Source organism: Lycium barbarum, chromosome 1, assembly GCF_019175385.1.
Source record: "Lycium barbarum isolate Lr01 chromosome 1, ASM1917538v2, whole genome shotgun sequence".
Taxonomy (NCBI): domain Eukaryota; kingdom Viridiplantae; phylum Streptophyta; class Magnoliopsida; order Solanales; family Solanaceae; genus Lycium; species Lycium barbarum.
The window spans coordinates 159021777-159036982 of record NC_083337.1 but is presented as its reverse complement, the minus strand read 5'-3'; the positions used below and the strand labels follow the sequence as shown (position 1 = coordinate 159036982).

At 36.4% G+C, this 15206-nt stretch overlaps 2 protein-coding genes and 1 long non-coding RNA gene across 3 annotated transcripts; 1 reads left to right on the top strand and 2 right to left on the bottom strand.

The window, feature by feature from the left end:
- Window positions 1-1462: 1462 nt before the first annotated feature.
- Window positions 1463-6449, top strand: LOC132600834 (uncharacterized). Its single transcript, XR_009567321.1, has 4 exons — window positions 1463-1814; window positions 2622-2688; window positions 3617-3705; window positions 5217-6449. It is a non-coding gene; the product is annotated as an uncharacterized LOC132600834 (long non-coding RNA).
- A 1180-nt stretch (window positions 6450-7629) lies between these two features.
- On the bottom strand, window positions 7630-10199 carry LOC132625574 (pectate lyase-like). Its single transcript, XM_060340210.1, has 4 exons — window positions 9817-10199; window positions 8626-9277; window positions 8281-8523; window positions 7630-8139 (listed from the first exon to the last, which is right to left on the bottom strand). The coding sequence occupies exons 1-4, from the start codon at window positions 10011-10013 to the stop codon at window positions 7918-7920; spliced, it is 1314 nt and encodes a 437-aa protein (XP_060196193.1). The 5' UTR covers window positions 10014-10199; the 3' UTR covers window positions 7630-7917.
- A 685-nt stretch (window positions 10200-10884) lies between these two features.
- LOC132600825 (uncharacterized) lies at window positions 10885-14594 on the bottom strand. Its single transcript, XM_060314236.1, has 2 exons — window positions 13251-14594; window positions 10885-11459 (listed from the first exon to the last, which is right to left on the bottom strand). Exons 1-2 carry the CDS (start codon window positions 14428-14430, stop codon window positions 11455-11457), a joined length of 1185 nt encoding a protein of 394 aa, XP_060170219.1. The 5' UTR covers window positions 14431-14594; the 3' UTR covers window positions 10885-11454.
- Window positions 14595-15206: the final 612 nt, after the last annotated feature.

The window sequence follows — 15206 nt, the reverse complement described above, 5'->3', positions numbered from 1 at the left end:
TCCTAGCTCACACTCATTCTCCCCTTCTACTTACAAGCTTTGCATGTGAGGAGAAAGGGAGCAAACTGACTTCTATAGTTTCAGGTCTTATTTCTATTAGTAATTGAGAATTATGCTTCTTAATTTAAATAGAGTGAAGAAATTCACACAGATAAGGAATCTCTAACATGCCAGCATGGATGTAATAATGAGCACAAGTACATCCACCAATCATGTACTTAATTGTTTGTTCATATCATTGAACTTGTGGCATTTGAAGTTCAGCGTAGAAAATTGGGAAATAAGATAATGAAAGTAAACGATTGTCCTACTCATATATTGACAAGATTCACAAAGGAAATTGATCTTAGCATGACGAGAAAGACAACATACCTATAAACTAATTGTATAAATAAGAGATCTTGATGATTCCAAAACATTACTTTTACCCAAGCACATGATTTACAAATAGCCATGTACACAATAGAATTCAGCTTCCATGCATTTGAGAGCTTCATTACTGAGTTTAGTTTTGAAATATGGATGAACTTGTCAAAAAGAAAAAGAAAAAAAGGAAATATACCCAAGCACATGACTTACAAATAGCCATGTACACAACTAACAGTCAATTTCCTATTACCTATAAAGTTACCATATAATCCACTATAACGTGAAGTGTCAGTGTGTCACGTCTTAAATAATTACTGAACTCAACTACAAACAGCTGCGCACACAAATCTGCTTCATCTTCCATTCGACCACCTTCTATCAATATTAAGCAAGGTTCAATATTCCTAGCAACTGATTTAGCAGATAATAAGGGCGGCAATTTGACCTGGTGGTGGCCGAAAATAAATAATGGTGGTAGTTGCAAGTTGCAAGTAGCACTGGCAAGAAAGGGTTGGCGAGAGGGAGGAAGAGGAGATAGTGGTATTTGATAAGAGGAAAATGTCAGCAGCAGCACCAATGGTTGTAATACGAGATGTAAGCAGGTATATTTAAATTGCAAGCAATTGTGATTGCAGAAAAAAAAAATAGGCTTTCTATCTCGTTCTTGGTTGTCTTGAAAGTACAATTACATAAAGTGATTTGTTGTTGTCAAACATTGCAGAATGGGCTCTCCTGCATAGGCAGTTGCTCACCATTAATTGCAAAAGAAGACAATTGGAATTTCAAGGTCCTATAGTATGTTATATATTTGGAAGGATGGATAATTTAACTGGTACAGCCTATTAATTCATCTGTTATATCCCATATTTTTATATGTCGAGCTATTCGCAAGAGAATCGACTCAAGTTAAAGATGGGATCATTTTCGGGCTCGAAATAGAATTTTTTCTTTTATTTCCGATCTCTATTGGAAAATGAATTGTTTATAAATTTTACTTGGTGTAAAAATATTAATGGAAGTTGGGATTAATTTACCATGATTAGATTATTAAGTTGGGATTAAAAATTTAATTAGTCATTAAACAAGTCACTAATGCACTAAGTGGGCCCCACCAAGACATGTGACCAAATTTAATTGGCTCAAGCCTTGAGTGGGACACTTGTCACTCTTAGGGGCTGCCTATATAAGGAAAAATCTGATGTTTAAGTGTTCATTTTATCATCTTCAACATTACAAGAAAAGAGAAAAACCTAGAGATAGAGAAGGGGGGGCTCACGGCCATGGTGAAAAAAATCCATGTTCACCAAGCTTGGTCCAATTAATTTTTCCATGGTGTTGTAAATCAAATGGAGGTCTTTGGGAACATGAATTGGTCCTTGAGAGCAGCAAGAATGGTCTTTAATTGAAGCCATTAAATTCAGCAAATTAAGGAGCAACTTGCTAAGGTAAGAGTTGATTATTTTTCCATATGTTTTAGGACGAATTTGCTTGTGTTGTGGATGGTTTGAATGTGTTATGGTGAGTATAAATGAATGAAAATCATGAAATTATGTATCTTGATATTGAAGCATGGTTGAAGCCACGAAATTATGTAGCTTGATGTTGAAACATAGTTGTAACTTGGTAACATGAATTGTACGAATGTTGGAATGTTGTTGAATGGCGTAGGGGCTGTTTTAATTGAAATTTGCTGAACTGATTTGAGTTAATATTTTGGTTGTTGTAATCATGGATTATGTGATGAGAATGAAGGAATTTAATGGTTAAAGTTGGAGTAAAAAAAATTGTTGTGAGTTGATGTAAGAATTATAGAGACAATAATGTGATTTACTTGCATATGAATGGATGATGTGGTGTCGTGTGGCTGCTGTTGTATTTCCCTGAAATTTGCTGGAAATATTGTGTAACTTGTTTGGAATGTCCTTGGACATTGTTAGTATGGGTTCGGGTTAGTATGTGAATATATAAGCGTCGATTTTGGCTTGAACGTAAGTAGTTGAATTGAATTTATGTAAGTTGTTGAATAATGGAAAAGAAAGCTATTATTGTTGTTTTGTCTTTCGGATTGGTTGTTGATGTTGTTAGGTTGGTTGTTGTTGTTGTTGTTGGTTGATATGGCCGAATCAAATTCTCGGGGTAGCCTATTTACAGGGGAAATGCTGCCCAAATTTCTGTAGAATTAAGGGCGAATTTGGAATTTAATGCCCAAAAAGTCTTTAGCTAATGTTTGGCATTTTATGGCTTGTTTGTAGACCTTGGGCAGCCCGAATCATAGGTTGGATTTAGCTTGAGTTTGGATCGTATTGGAGAGCGTTTGAGGTATGTAAAGTAATCTTCCTTCTTCGGCATGCCTTAGTTAAAATAGGCTATGATATAAGCCTCGAGGAAACTCTATTCTCACAATCCGAGCATGTTTATGAATCGCATTTGTTCTTTGGCATCCTTGCCTTGTCATGGCAAAACGTTGATCCTTCTGTTCTTGGAATCCATAATTTGTAAAGATTACATGAAAGCTGATTTTTGTTTTAAAGTTCATTCTTTAGCGATTCCAAGACTTCAAACGCCCATAATTTCCTCAGAAAAGCTCGGATTGCTTTGAAATTTTCGTAGGAGTTTGTATGATATAAAATGAGTATGTTTTTCATAGGCGGGCTCAGTTCGGGTCTATACTCGTCCGTGGGTCCCGCGACGCCCTTTTTGAAATTCGACAACTTTGAAACAAAAAGTGATAATTTTTATTCTGATTTCGAATATGACTATTTTACTTATCCTTCAGATTTATAATAATTATTTTATGCATATGATTCCTCACTACTCCGCTCGTGCCTACTGTGATATCGTTCACCGGTTCCCGGGCCGGTTCTGTTGTCGTGCGCTTTGTGATACATTCCGGTGTTATGCTGTGATTATGGTTCACCGTGCTCCTCGCTCGAGGGCCGGGTTCCACTTATGTTTGGCGTTATGCTGTGTTTGGCGTTATGCTGTGTTGTGATGTGTGACGGGGATTCGGAGATTTGAAACTTTCTGGTGTTATGCTGTGTTGTGGCGCCATCGACAGGCGGGCGACCACATTTTCCAGTGCCCTATGCATAATTTATACTTTGGAAATAAACATTTTGATATGTATTATTTTCTATATATCTGATTCGATTATTATTCAGATTTATTTCTGTACCTTCTGCTTTGCATACTCAGTACATATTTCGTACTGACCCCCTTCTCCGGGGGCTGCGTTTCATGCCCGCAGGTACAGACGCACACCCTGGTGATCCACCTGTTTAGGACACCCTTTCTGCTATTCGGAGTGCTCCTCTCTTTCCGGAGCTTATACTTTTGGTATATATATTTATTAATGCATTTGTATATATTCGTTCATGGGTACGGCGGGGCCCTGTCCCGTCATATGATTCTGTCGGTCTGTTTAGAGGTCTGTGGACATGTTTGTGGGTTAGGGTCTTTCTGTATAGATGTATGTACATGTCGTTTGGGCGATCCCATACGCCGAGGCGGCCGGTCCGCATATGTTGTTTGGGCGATCCTATACGCCGAGGCGGCCGGTCCGCATATGTTTATATATTGCTTGGTTAGCCCTGTGTGGCTTTTGTTGGTATTTTCTGCGTGCAGGGTATATTGGATAGTCCGTAAAACAAAGGAAACTCTGTCGAAATTTTCTGGAAATTACCTAAATTTGAAATAAAGTCTTGTCGGCTTCCGCCATATACTAGAATGAGTTGATAGAATTTGAGATAATATTTGATAGATGGGTTCGGGTGCCCAGATCGGGCACTAGTCACGGCCTACGGGGTTGGGTCGTGACAAATCCAACTAGCTCTTTGATGGAAAGCTTAGAAAGATCTTTCGTCTCCTCAGTGATAGCAACAATATACTCATACTTTTCTGGGACACTAATTAGAATCTTTTCCACAACTTGTTGGTCAGAAATTTCATCACCATGATTTCTCATTTCATTAACAATATTCATGACTCTTGTGCAATATTCATCGATTTTTTCAGATTCTATCATCTTCAAATTTTGAAACTCTCTTCTAAGAGTTTGAAGATTGATAGTACGTACCTTTTCGTCACCATACACCTCAGCTTCCAGAGACTCCCAAGCTTGCTTTGCAGTCTCACAAGTAGCAATTTTTGCAAAAAATGCTCTTGAGACTCCCATTTGAATTTTGCTCAAAGCCTTTGCATCTTGACGACGCTTAGCCTCAAGATTTTTCATCTCTACTACTAAAAGTTCACCATCGTCTTCTGGCTCTTCATAGCCATTTGCAACAATAGTCCACAAACCTTCAGCTTTCAGATAAGTTCTCATTCTTATCTTCCAGTATTCAAAGTCATTTCCATCAAAAAATGGAGTAAGAACAACTAAAGAATCAACACCATAATTTGTTTTAGATGCCATAATTTTTTTTTCTTCACCTAACCCTAGATTAAGAACGAAAACCTGGCTCTGATACCAATTTGTAGGAAAGAATAGGAAGAGAATATTTTTCTTAGAGAATGCTCAAGTTGTATTAGGCTATTTAAGGCCACTTGAGATGATTACAATCATCAATTACATCTCTATTTATACTACTCAAAAATCAATTCAAAAGTCTTGCACAAATAACTAGATACATGTATCACAATTCACTAGATACATGTATCACAAACTTTTAAAAGATTTCTTAAAAAACTAAGAGATAATATTGAAAGACTGAATGATATTCTTGAAACAATAAAGAACTCCTAGAAAACATAAAAGTCAAGGATAGTATCCTTGTGAATGCATTAATTTCAAAACAAGTACTGTAGCTGATGCTCTGGCTAATCTCGCTGTTGCTAACAATGTACAGGCCCTCTTCACTAGTGCTTTGGTCTTGCCTAATCAGGTGAAATCGTTACTGAAGAGTGACCAGGACAACATGCCAAATTTCAGATTCAGGGTAAAGAGGAATCAATTCCAGATTCCATAATGACGTCCATTTTTTGCTTAAAGCCTTCTCGTATGGACCTGGCTAGCTATTGGTCATCAAGATGTTTATTAATATCACTCCAATCATGGATTATGTCTATGCTCAACCTGGCATTCTCTTGCACAAAGACGGGGTTTTTATTCTAAGAATTACTCAGGATGACATGTTCATCTTCTTGTGTAAAGAGAGAGTCCCTGAATTTCCATTCTTGATCATTGCATTTAGTTGGTCCTTAGGATTTATCTTTTCAGTGTATCAAGTTTCATATGTTATGGAGGTATTGGCTTTAAGTCCCCCTCCCACCTGTAACGTCTCTTTTGCCGAAAATAAACATGGTAGGTGTCCTTGCCAAACCCCCCACCACCACGGGAAGTGAAAGACTGGGTGGATGGCTTGAAAAAAAAAAACTATAAGGTGATGAAGTGGACTGGGCTGGGTTATATTTCATTCAGTGAATTAACTCTCTTTCTGAAAGCAATTGTGGTTTCTGAAATTAGGGGGAAAACAAAGAAAATTATATTGACTTCTTTTCACATTCTTTGTATGCAAATATCATCACGCCAGGCTTTTGTCCCAGAGAGCAGCTCTAGTGTTAGATAATGTTACACGGACCAATTCTTACTTTGTAGGGGTGGTAATCAGTGTCTGTTTGTGCTGTTTTTTCCTGAACAATTATTTTGTATAAGTAGACTAATACAAAAGAGCCTCTATATCTGAGGTATTTCAAAAAAGGAGATGTCATATCTTGGTGTTTACTAAAATATACTCCCTCCAGTCATGTTATATGATGGTGTTGAAGTAGATACACTTTTAAAAACTTTTGATAATAAGTTAAATATGTATAATATTCCAAAAGTACGCTTAGTATATAATGGTCATCCACGTGCACATGTCGTTAAAGAAATATGGGAATGTTAAAAAATAAACACTTTTTAAATATAGAAATGTTTAAATATTTTTGGAATAGACCAAAAAAGGAAAGAGTGCCATTTAATGGAAGGAGGGAGCTGATAGAATATGAGATATAGTACTAAACAACTAATATTTGATCCAGTAAAGCTGACATTTATACGATTGAAATACAATCTGGCTGTTGCTTTTTTCAATTTCAAAAACTGGTCTTGGCCTCATTTATACTTTTCACTGTTTCAGTAAAAGCAGAATGTGACTATTTATACTAGGAAATCTAATGTTAATGTTATGAGATAGCATACCACACTGTCTTAGCTATTTTGGATGTAATTCTTTGGAAGCAAAAATACTAATTTTGACTATTTTACTAACTTTTATAGATAAATTCATTTGTTGAATATCACTTTGATTTTGCAATTTACGAGCTACTCCTCTAGTTTTGTTTTGCATGAGAAACTCTTTTCAGATCTTACACTGATTAACATTTCCTTCAATTTAGTGAGATGACATCTTCTTGGAGGAGAGATGACATATTGAGGGGATCAATATCAATCATATGATATAACACCATTATCTTCAGCTTTTGATAGCAAATCACATACGTAGTTCAGCTTCTTGCTTTAATTAACCAAATGCAGGAGAAATCGGCAACCTGATCTTTATTCTTCTTTTCGTCCAATATTTATGTAATTAGTAGTTGAATATTTTTCCATAGCAAGCAATTATGCCTTCAACCGGCACAACACAAGAAGTAGAAATTGTGTATAATGATTACCTTGTACAGATATAAATACATTTTTTTGTATGTGTTCCGTCTGATTCCAGAAAACGGATATTGGCAGCTGAACACAGAAAGCCTTCACGTTCTATGTTACTCGGACTCTTCACTTTCGGTGCCGCACCAGTGTCGACACGACATGGGTGTGGGTGTGGGTGTGGGTGTGGGATCCGTACCCGACCTGGTCAACCGATTTTGGATACTTTGACCCAAATCGACAGAGAAATGGGAACAGATTCAATGATTTCTTTAATCAAAACAAAAGCTAAGGTGAAATTGAAGAAAATGGATACCTTGTATCTAGAAATTTCTATGTCACTCCTTTTCCTTTTATCTCCTTCCTGGATTCTCCCCTTGATCAATATTTTTTCCATAAGTTTTCCACATAATATCTCATAATTTAGGTTTTATAACTCTATTTTTAGATATTTGAATTTGTTTTAGCCGAATCCCCACACCCGTATCCATGACTGGATCCGTATCCCCGAATCTTTAAATTTAGATCATGAAGGATCCGACCTCTAGATCTTCACCCGTATCGGACACCCGCACCCTAGTCCGAGCAACTTAGTTCACGTTTGTATTGCAGAATTCGAGTAATTTCTATCTTTTACAAGAACGCCTTGTTGTTTTAGTGGCACCAGCATCCTAATGTGTGAATGTCCAAGTATCATGAAAAATAGCTATATCAATTCGAATTACAGTTTTATTAAATTTATGACTTCTACATTGATAGAAGCACAGAGCATCAAAAACCTAAAAGCTTTTCCATCTTAGCTCACACTCATTCTCCCCTTCTACTTACAAGCTTTGCATGTGAGGAGAAAGGGAGCAAACTGACTTCTATAGTTTCAGGTCTTATTTCTATTAGTAACCTGGTGCAGACAAGCTCTAACAAGGCTTCCCCTCAATGCAGTTCAAAGAGCCTGAAAATCTTGTTAGCCTGCTCACATCTGATCCTGGCCGAGGGTGGATCATATCAGGACCCGTCATGAATTTATGATTGGGATCTCCAGATTCCACGAAGAAAGCTCCGTTCATCATCAGATCTCCCTGCGATCTCCACACCCAATTCTTCCACACGCTTTCAGGTGCATAATCCCTTTTTGTCACCTACAAGAAAAGGTAGAAGAGAATGAGCATGTATTTTCAATAAGAGTTAGTCGCATGTAGTCTTCTTGACATGTTCGTTTCTTTTCATACACTAGATAGTGATGCAACCTTGTTGGTTATAGATATTGTTGATTGGATTACCTCTTTGGCATTAGGGTTAGGCGGGGCGATGAAACGATTGCCCTGGCTGAGGATGGTAGGTTGTTGGCTTCCACCAATGGCGTACATTAGCCAGTGAGTGTAGTCATTGTTTACTGCATGAACAAATCCCCATCTCGCTCTTGGCATCCTCTGGATCAGCCCTTGTCCAAAGTGATTAAAAGCAAGTGTTATTTGTAAAATTTTGTCCTCTGAGTAGCTATCACTTGCTCCAAACAACATAACCTAAACAAAAAACATAATGCAGCTATTAAAACATTCTGGTCCAGTAGAAAATGCTATCAGTATATCTAATTTAGGCACTAATCCTATTTGGAACTAATTTACGTCATTATGGTTGGTGAAATGGCAGTTGGAAATGGTAATAGCAGTTGAAGCCTGCACAGCATCAATGAGTCCATCATCACAATTAGACATGGAAACATGATCAATCCAAATGTTTGTTGATCCAAAGATTGAAATACCATCACCATCACTTCTTGATCGATAACCATAGTGACTGACCGAGTCTCTAATTAGGCCGCCATTTCCAGCCTTAATATCATGAATATGTAGACCATGAATAATCACATTGTTTATGAACTGTAGCATCAAACTAGCACCAAAGGAAATATGCACTTGCTGCCCTCTGGCATCAATTGTCTTGTTGCTTGTCATGATAAGCTCCTGGTTTAGCCTAATGACCATGTGATGTGCAAATATAATCCATAATGGTTCTGGTTGAATGACTGCATGGCGCAGTGTCCCTGGCTTAGGATTCACCATATCATCGTCCCCAGGGTCAGTTACTATGTAGATTTTTCCACCTTTGCCACCAGTTGTATGGTGGCCAAATCCAAGAACACAATCAGCTAGCTTCTGGCGGTTTTTGGCCCAGTTTGGGTCACATCTCCAGCAACGATCAATAGGGTTAGTAGCCATGCATGGACCATCGTACTTGTGCAAGTCCCTTCTTGTGCTATTGCTACCTTCTTCTGACCTTCAAATCAATAAGATGAAATTGTGAGGGTTAGTGGTCTATGAATCTTCTTTTTCTTTTAAAAGAAAGCGAAACAATAGTTTTGACATGAAACTTAGCATGGCCAATACTACATTTCATTTCCAGACTGTGGTAGAGCTACATAGGCCGTAGAGTGGTCTGTGAATCTCCTTCGCCAGAAAATTATACTAGTGCATGGATAAATCTTATTTATGTTTTCTTTTTTCGGTAAGAATCTTGTTTTATGTTTATATATTGAATATGAATCTCATTTACGTAACGAAAGCTTCTGGTGTAGCTAGTGGCAAAGGAGGTTCAAAAAATGTTTTTGATCATGGATTTGTCTGTGACAATTTATCATTTGTCTCTAATACTGTCTCTGACCCTATTTCCCGCATAATTTTTTACATTATCATACAACTCTGTAATATACAACGTTTTGTTGTCTGTATATATAATATACATAATTTCCCAGCTCTCCTCCAAATTAATAAAAAGTTTATAAATACAAAAAGAAGACGAAGAAATGAGAGAAATACTTGTGCACGTGTTTGTTGAGATGGTCTGCGACTTTTTCAGGATGAGGATTATAGGAATCTTTAGCAGCTTTCTTTGCTTGAGTGGCTCGAGTCTTCCACACCTCATCAAACTCTCCAATGTTTGCCTCAATACTAAAAACTAGAGAGACTAAAATTACAAAGAAACTCAACCTATATTTGAAAGTTTCCATTTTCATTGCTAGCTATATTTGTACTACTTCTTTTCTATCTTTACTTATAAAATCTAATTTTATTTTTTTTCACTTTGTTGTTTTCTTTTCTTTCTTCTGACGACGACAAGGGATGATTTTTAATAATAATGGTTAGGCTTTAAATGCTCAGATATTATAGAGAATCCATTGAAGAGCCATATATAATTGGCTTTTGTATTATTCTTTCTTTGTGTGAGGGAGAAGAGTTTGTTTAAATACCACTAACTGATAAAAGTAAAAAGGAGAGGAAAGGAGAATGAGAAATAGAGAGGGAAAAGTGGGGAACCGTTTTTGCTCTAACGGTCAACTGTTGGTCTACTTTGTTTCTCTGGATAAACTGTTTTATCCAGAGATATTGGTTGGTGTTACCATAATTTTCATGGAATTTTTTTATTGGTAATTTCCATGGATATTTCATCAACAAGTGGAAGACAAGAAAATGGGTTAGTTATCTATCTTTTTGGACCTACGTTTAGGAAAATTAAAAGATATGCATAAAGATGCTGGGAAGATGTTTTGACAAACATTTCATTTTCGAGCGTTTGGTTGAGATCAACCATATAAACTAAAGATACTAGAGTTTTAAAGCAATACGTTTGGCATTAGATGTTGAATTAAACAAGTATAAGGATTCAAGAGTTTAGAATTTCTGTAAAAGAAATAATTCCATCCAAAAGTAAGTTAAGTGTCCTTATTGTGGTACAAGGAGTTTAATTAGGAAAAACATTTTCCACAATTTAATGTTCCAAACACAGGTAAATGGTATATTCAAGGAAAACATTTTCCCTCGCTACATTTCTTATTTCCCCGTCATATTAAACACACCCAAAATAGAGGCATTCCGGATTCACATAGATACTAAAAAAAGGATTATCAAAGACCAAAAACATTAAAAGCTACAAAAATGTTCACCAAAAACTAGTCTACAAATTGCCACCGTGTCAATTGTCAACCACGAGACATGCATCTCAAATCGACAAAACAGAAGCACACATCTCTTAGCTCTCTTAAGAGTTTTTTTCCAAGTTGCCTCAACACTTCTAAACTAACCAAAACCATATCCAAAGAGTCATAATCTAATAAGAGTGATATACTCGCCTGATACTTTGGCTTGACTAGCTTAGTTATAAAAAAAATAAAAAAAATAAAAAGGACTTGGACACTTCCCCTGCAAATATATTCTAGTGTATACCTTAAATAAATGAAAAGACAAGTCTTATTCTTAATCTCTGCCTCGTGCTGTAAAGTCAAGAATGCGGAAGCTATAAATCAGTTGACTCTTTCAAATGCAATCAAAACCATAGTTCTCATTCACCCATCAGTACAGTAGAATCTGACGTCATTGATCTTGCCATAAACCTCCAACTGCATATTCAGCATAAACTGAAAATCATGAGAGATCATCAACCTCATGCTGCATGGCCAACTATCCTGCAAAATACTTAAAGTATCAGGAACTGCATTCCACCTAGATAATTTCCAATATCTTGCAAACCAAAAGCCAAATCATAAATAAAATTCATAGGAGAAATATGCTTCTTAGTTTAAATAGAGTGAAGACATTCACACGGATAAGGAATCTCTAACATGCCAACATGGATCTAATAATGAGCACAAGTACATCCACGATCATGTACTCAATTGTTAGCTGATATCATTGACCCCGTGGTATTTGAAGTTCCAGAGTAGAAAATCGGGAAAAATAAGATAATGAAAGGAAACGATTGTCATACTCATATATTGACAAGAGCCACAAAGGAAATTGATCGTAGCATGACGAGAAAGACAACATACCTATAAACTATTTGCATAAATAAGGGATCTTGACGATGCCAAAACATTACTTTTACTACTAGTTGATAGAATTGTCAAAAGAGTTCAGCTTCCATGCATTTGAGTGCTTCATAACTGAATTTAATGTTGAAATATGAATGAACTAGTCAAAAGATAAAAGAAAGGAAATAAACCCAAGCTCATGACTTACAAATAGCCATGAACACGACTAACCGTCAATTTCCTATTACCTATAAACTTACCATATAATCCACTATAATGTGAAGTGTCACATCTTAAATAATTATTAAACTCAACTACAAATAGCTGGGCACACAAGTCTGCTTCATCTTCCATTCGACCACCTACTATCAATATTACTCATTCAGACTATAACAAGCGTATAAATAAAGATGGAGATACACATGAACAAGAAAAAGCTAGGTTCCATGTTTCTGGCAACTGATTAAGCTGATAATAAGGGCGGCAATTTGACCTGGTGGTGGCCAAAAATAAATATTGGGAGTAGACTGGTAGTTGCAAGTAGCACTGGCAAGAAAGGGTTGGCAAGAGGGAGGAAGAGGAGATGGTGGTATTTAATAAGTAAGAGGAAAATGCCAACAGCAGCACCAATGGTGGTAATACAAGATTAAGCAGGCGGATCTAAATTGCAAGCAATATTGATTCCAGATTAATTTTTTAGGCTTGCTATCTCATTCTAGGTTTTCTTGAAAGTACAATAACATAAAGTGTTGTTGTCAAACATTGCTAAATGGGCCCTCCTGCATAGGCAGTTCCTCACCATTTCCTGACGCACAAGTAAATCACATATTATTGCGGTTCTATTTATCTTGTGTTGCAGTTGAATTGCACACATGATCTATCTCTATCATACTCAATCTGTGATTCAAAACAAGGCTATGGAAGTTCCAGATTCAAGTTCACATCATCCAAAGATTAGTGATTTTACCACTGTTCTAAGCTATACAATATCTATGAATGGTCAAGTTACATTGATCCAAATATTAGCAATTTTACCAACTTTCCAATGGACCAAATCCAATGATTACCAGGATATCTTTTTGGATCGATAAAGTGAAACAGATATTAACTGGGATATCAGCAGCAACAACTATAAATGTGTCATCATCTTCCATTCTATATCAACACTACATGACATGAGTTCTATGCTAATTATACATATTTACTGACCACAAATATTTAAAAACAGAATAACATTTACACTGACCTTTGGACATTCTCCTGAGAAACGAACTTAATGAAATGCTTAATACTTACACCTACCTAAGGACATTCTTGAAAAAATACACATCAGATTTAAGATGTCAATACATACTGGCAAGACGTATATATATAGCACTCATTCCACGAAGTATTTAAAACAACAAATTTAGTGATAATATATGAGTTTCAAGTTCAATCACAAACCTTTATGTTTGTTTTTCAATGCCTCGGTCAAATTTGACAAGATGCCACATACTTTTGCCTCTGCAGTTAAAGAATTGACAATTTCATCTAAACCTTTCAATTCCTCATGAAATTCTTGATGTAAAACCAAAGAAGAGAAATGCTCATCTACAACCAAACCAAGACACTTGACTACATCTTCAAGTGAAGGAACCCATTCACAAGCCTTCAACCCCAATTCAAATGGTGCCTTAGGACAAGGACACGCCTGAGGAAACCTCTCATATTTATTCAACCACTTTTGCAAGTACCTAATCAAAACCATTATCTCGGAACCATTTAATTTACTAATGCAAGCGCCCAAAATAACTTCATCAACATTCCTCGACGCAAGCACATAATGCAAACACATTTCATTAACCGAGAACCCATCATGTGCTAGCATAAGCAATAATGAAGCATCCCTAGCTATATCCATCCTAATCGGACCAAGGCTCATATCCATCGCCTTCTCAATTGCTGACATTGCTTGACTCTCCCATTCTTTCCTCACATTAATCAAACTACTATCCCCATTTCTCGAAAGGTCAAGAAAATACTTCAACACACACATCATATCATAAGTTTGAATATCCAAAACATGCTTTACACACAAAACAACCAACCAAGATTGCTTCTTTTCGATTAAATTATTTATCAAACTCGATAAACACGAATGTTCAACAAGCCCATTAACAATCAAACTCTCTAAAACCTCCCAGGTCTCTAAAACAACACAACCCTCCACAACCAAACCCTTAACATCTCTGCCCATATAATTACCCAACTTTTCAATCAATTTTACAATATTACCCTCATCTAACCTCTCCACATTAACAGAAACACCAAATTTCTCCCAAATTTCAGTCATATAAGAAACCAACATCTCAAAAAACTCGCCTTTATTGAAACTAATAGGGTTTTTCATCTTTTTCTTCAATTTTTGAAAGAACCTTTGCCCTAACTCAATTACTTCGACATCAGTTGATAAAAGTCTCCAACCTGTCCCTCGTTTGACTAGCGACACGTCATCGTTAGACTCCTTTTCTGGTTTCAGTTGAAGTAAAACCGGTTCGGAGTTAAGGAGAATAGAGTAATTTCCATCTGAGGTGGTTGGTGATTGTTCAGTTGAAGCTTTGGTGATAACTTCTAGCAAAGACATTGAAAAAAAAATGGGTATCTTTGTTTTTAAGTGTACAGAAAGTTCTAGAAGTTTCTTCACGGCGGTGTGGCGGCGGCGGAGGAGAAGAGGTTTGAAGTTTGAAGCCCTAAAGAAGTGAGTATTGGCGCGGAGCAACTGTTAGGAGTTGTAGAAGGTGATGAAAGTGGACTGGGCTGGGTTATATTTCATTCAGTGAGTTAGGTCTTAATGCTTGAGCCCATTTCTGAGCCCGCGAACAGCATACTCAATATAATCCCACAAGCGGACTCTGGAGAGTTTAGAGTGTACATAAACCTTAGGGAATTTTACATAAATGATTACACTTTGGGGGTTTAAAATTTGTCATAGCTACAGTTCCAATATTTACATTTCGTAGCTACAGTTGCCCCGCTGTATTCGAAAAATGGCTCGTTGTATTCATAAAACGGCCTAGCTGTATTCATGAATACAATGAATAAAAAAAAATCAAAAATTCTTTTCACTGTATTCAATTCATATGTATTCAACTCAACTGTATTTATGTCAAATGTATTCATCTATAACTACTTTTACATTGTATCTAAAACCGATTGTATACAAAAAAAAAAAATCCTTCAAAATACACCCCAAAACACAGAATTTTGCACTAAAATTAATGAATACACTAAAAAACTGAATACAAAGAAATAAATTTCACTATATTCATTTGTATACACTTCAAAATTCACTGTATTCATTTGTATACAAGAAATAAAATTAACGATACACTCAAAACTGAATATAAGAAATAAAATTCC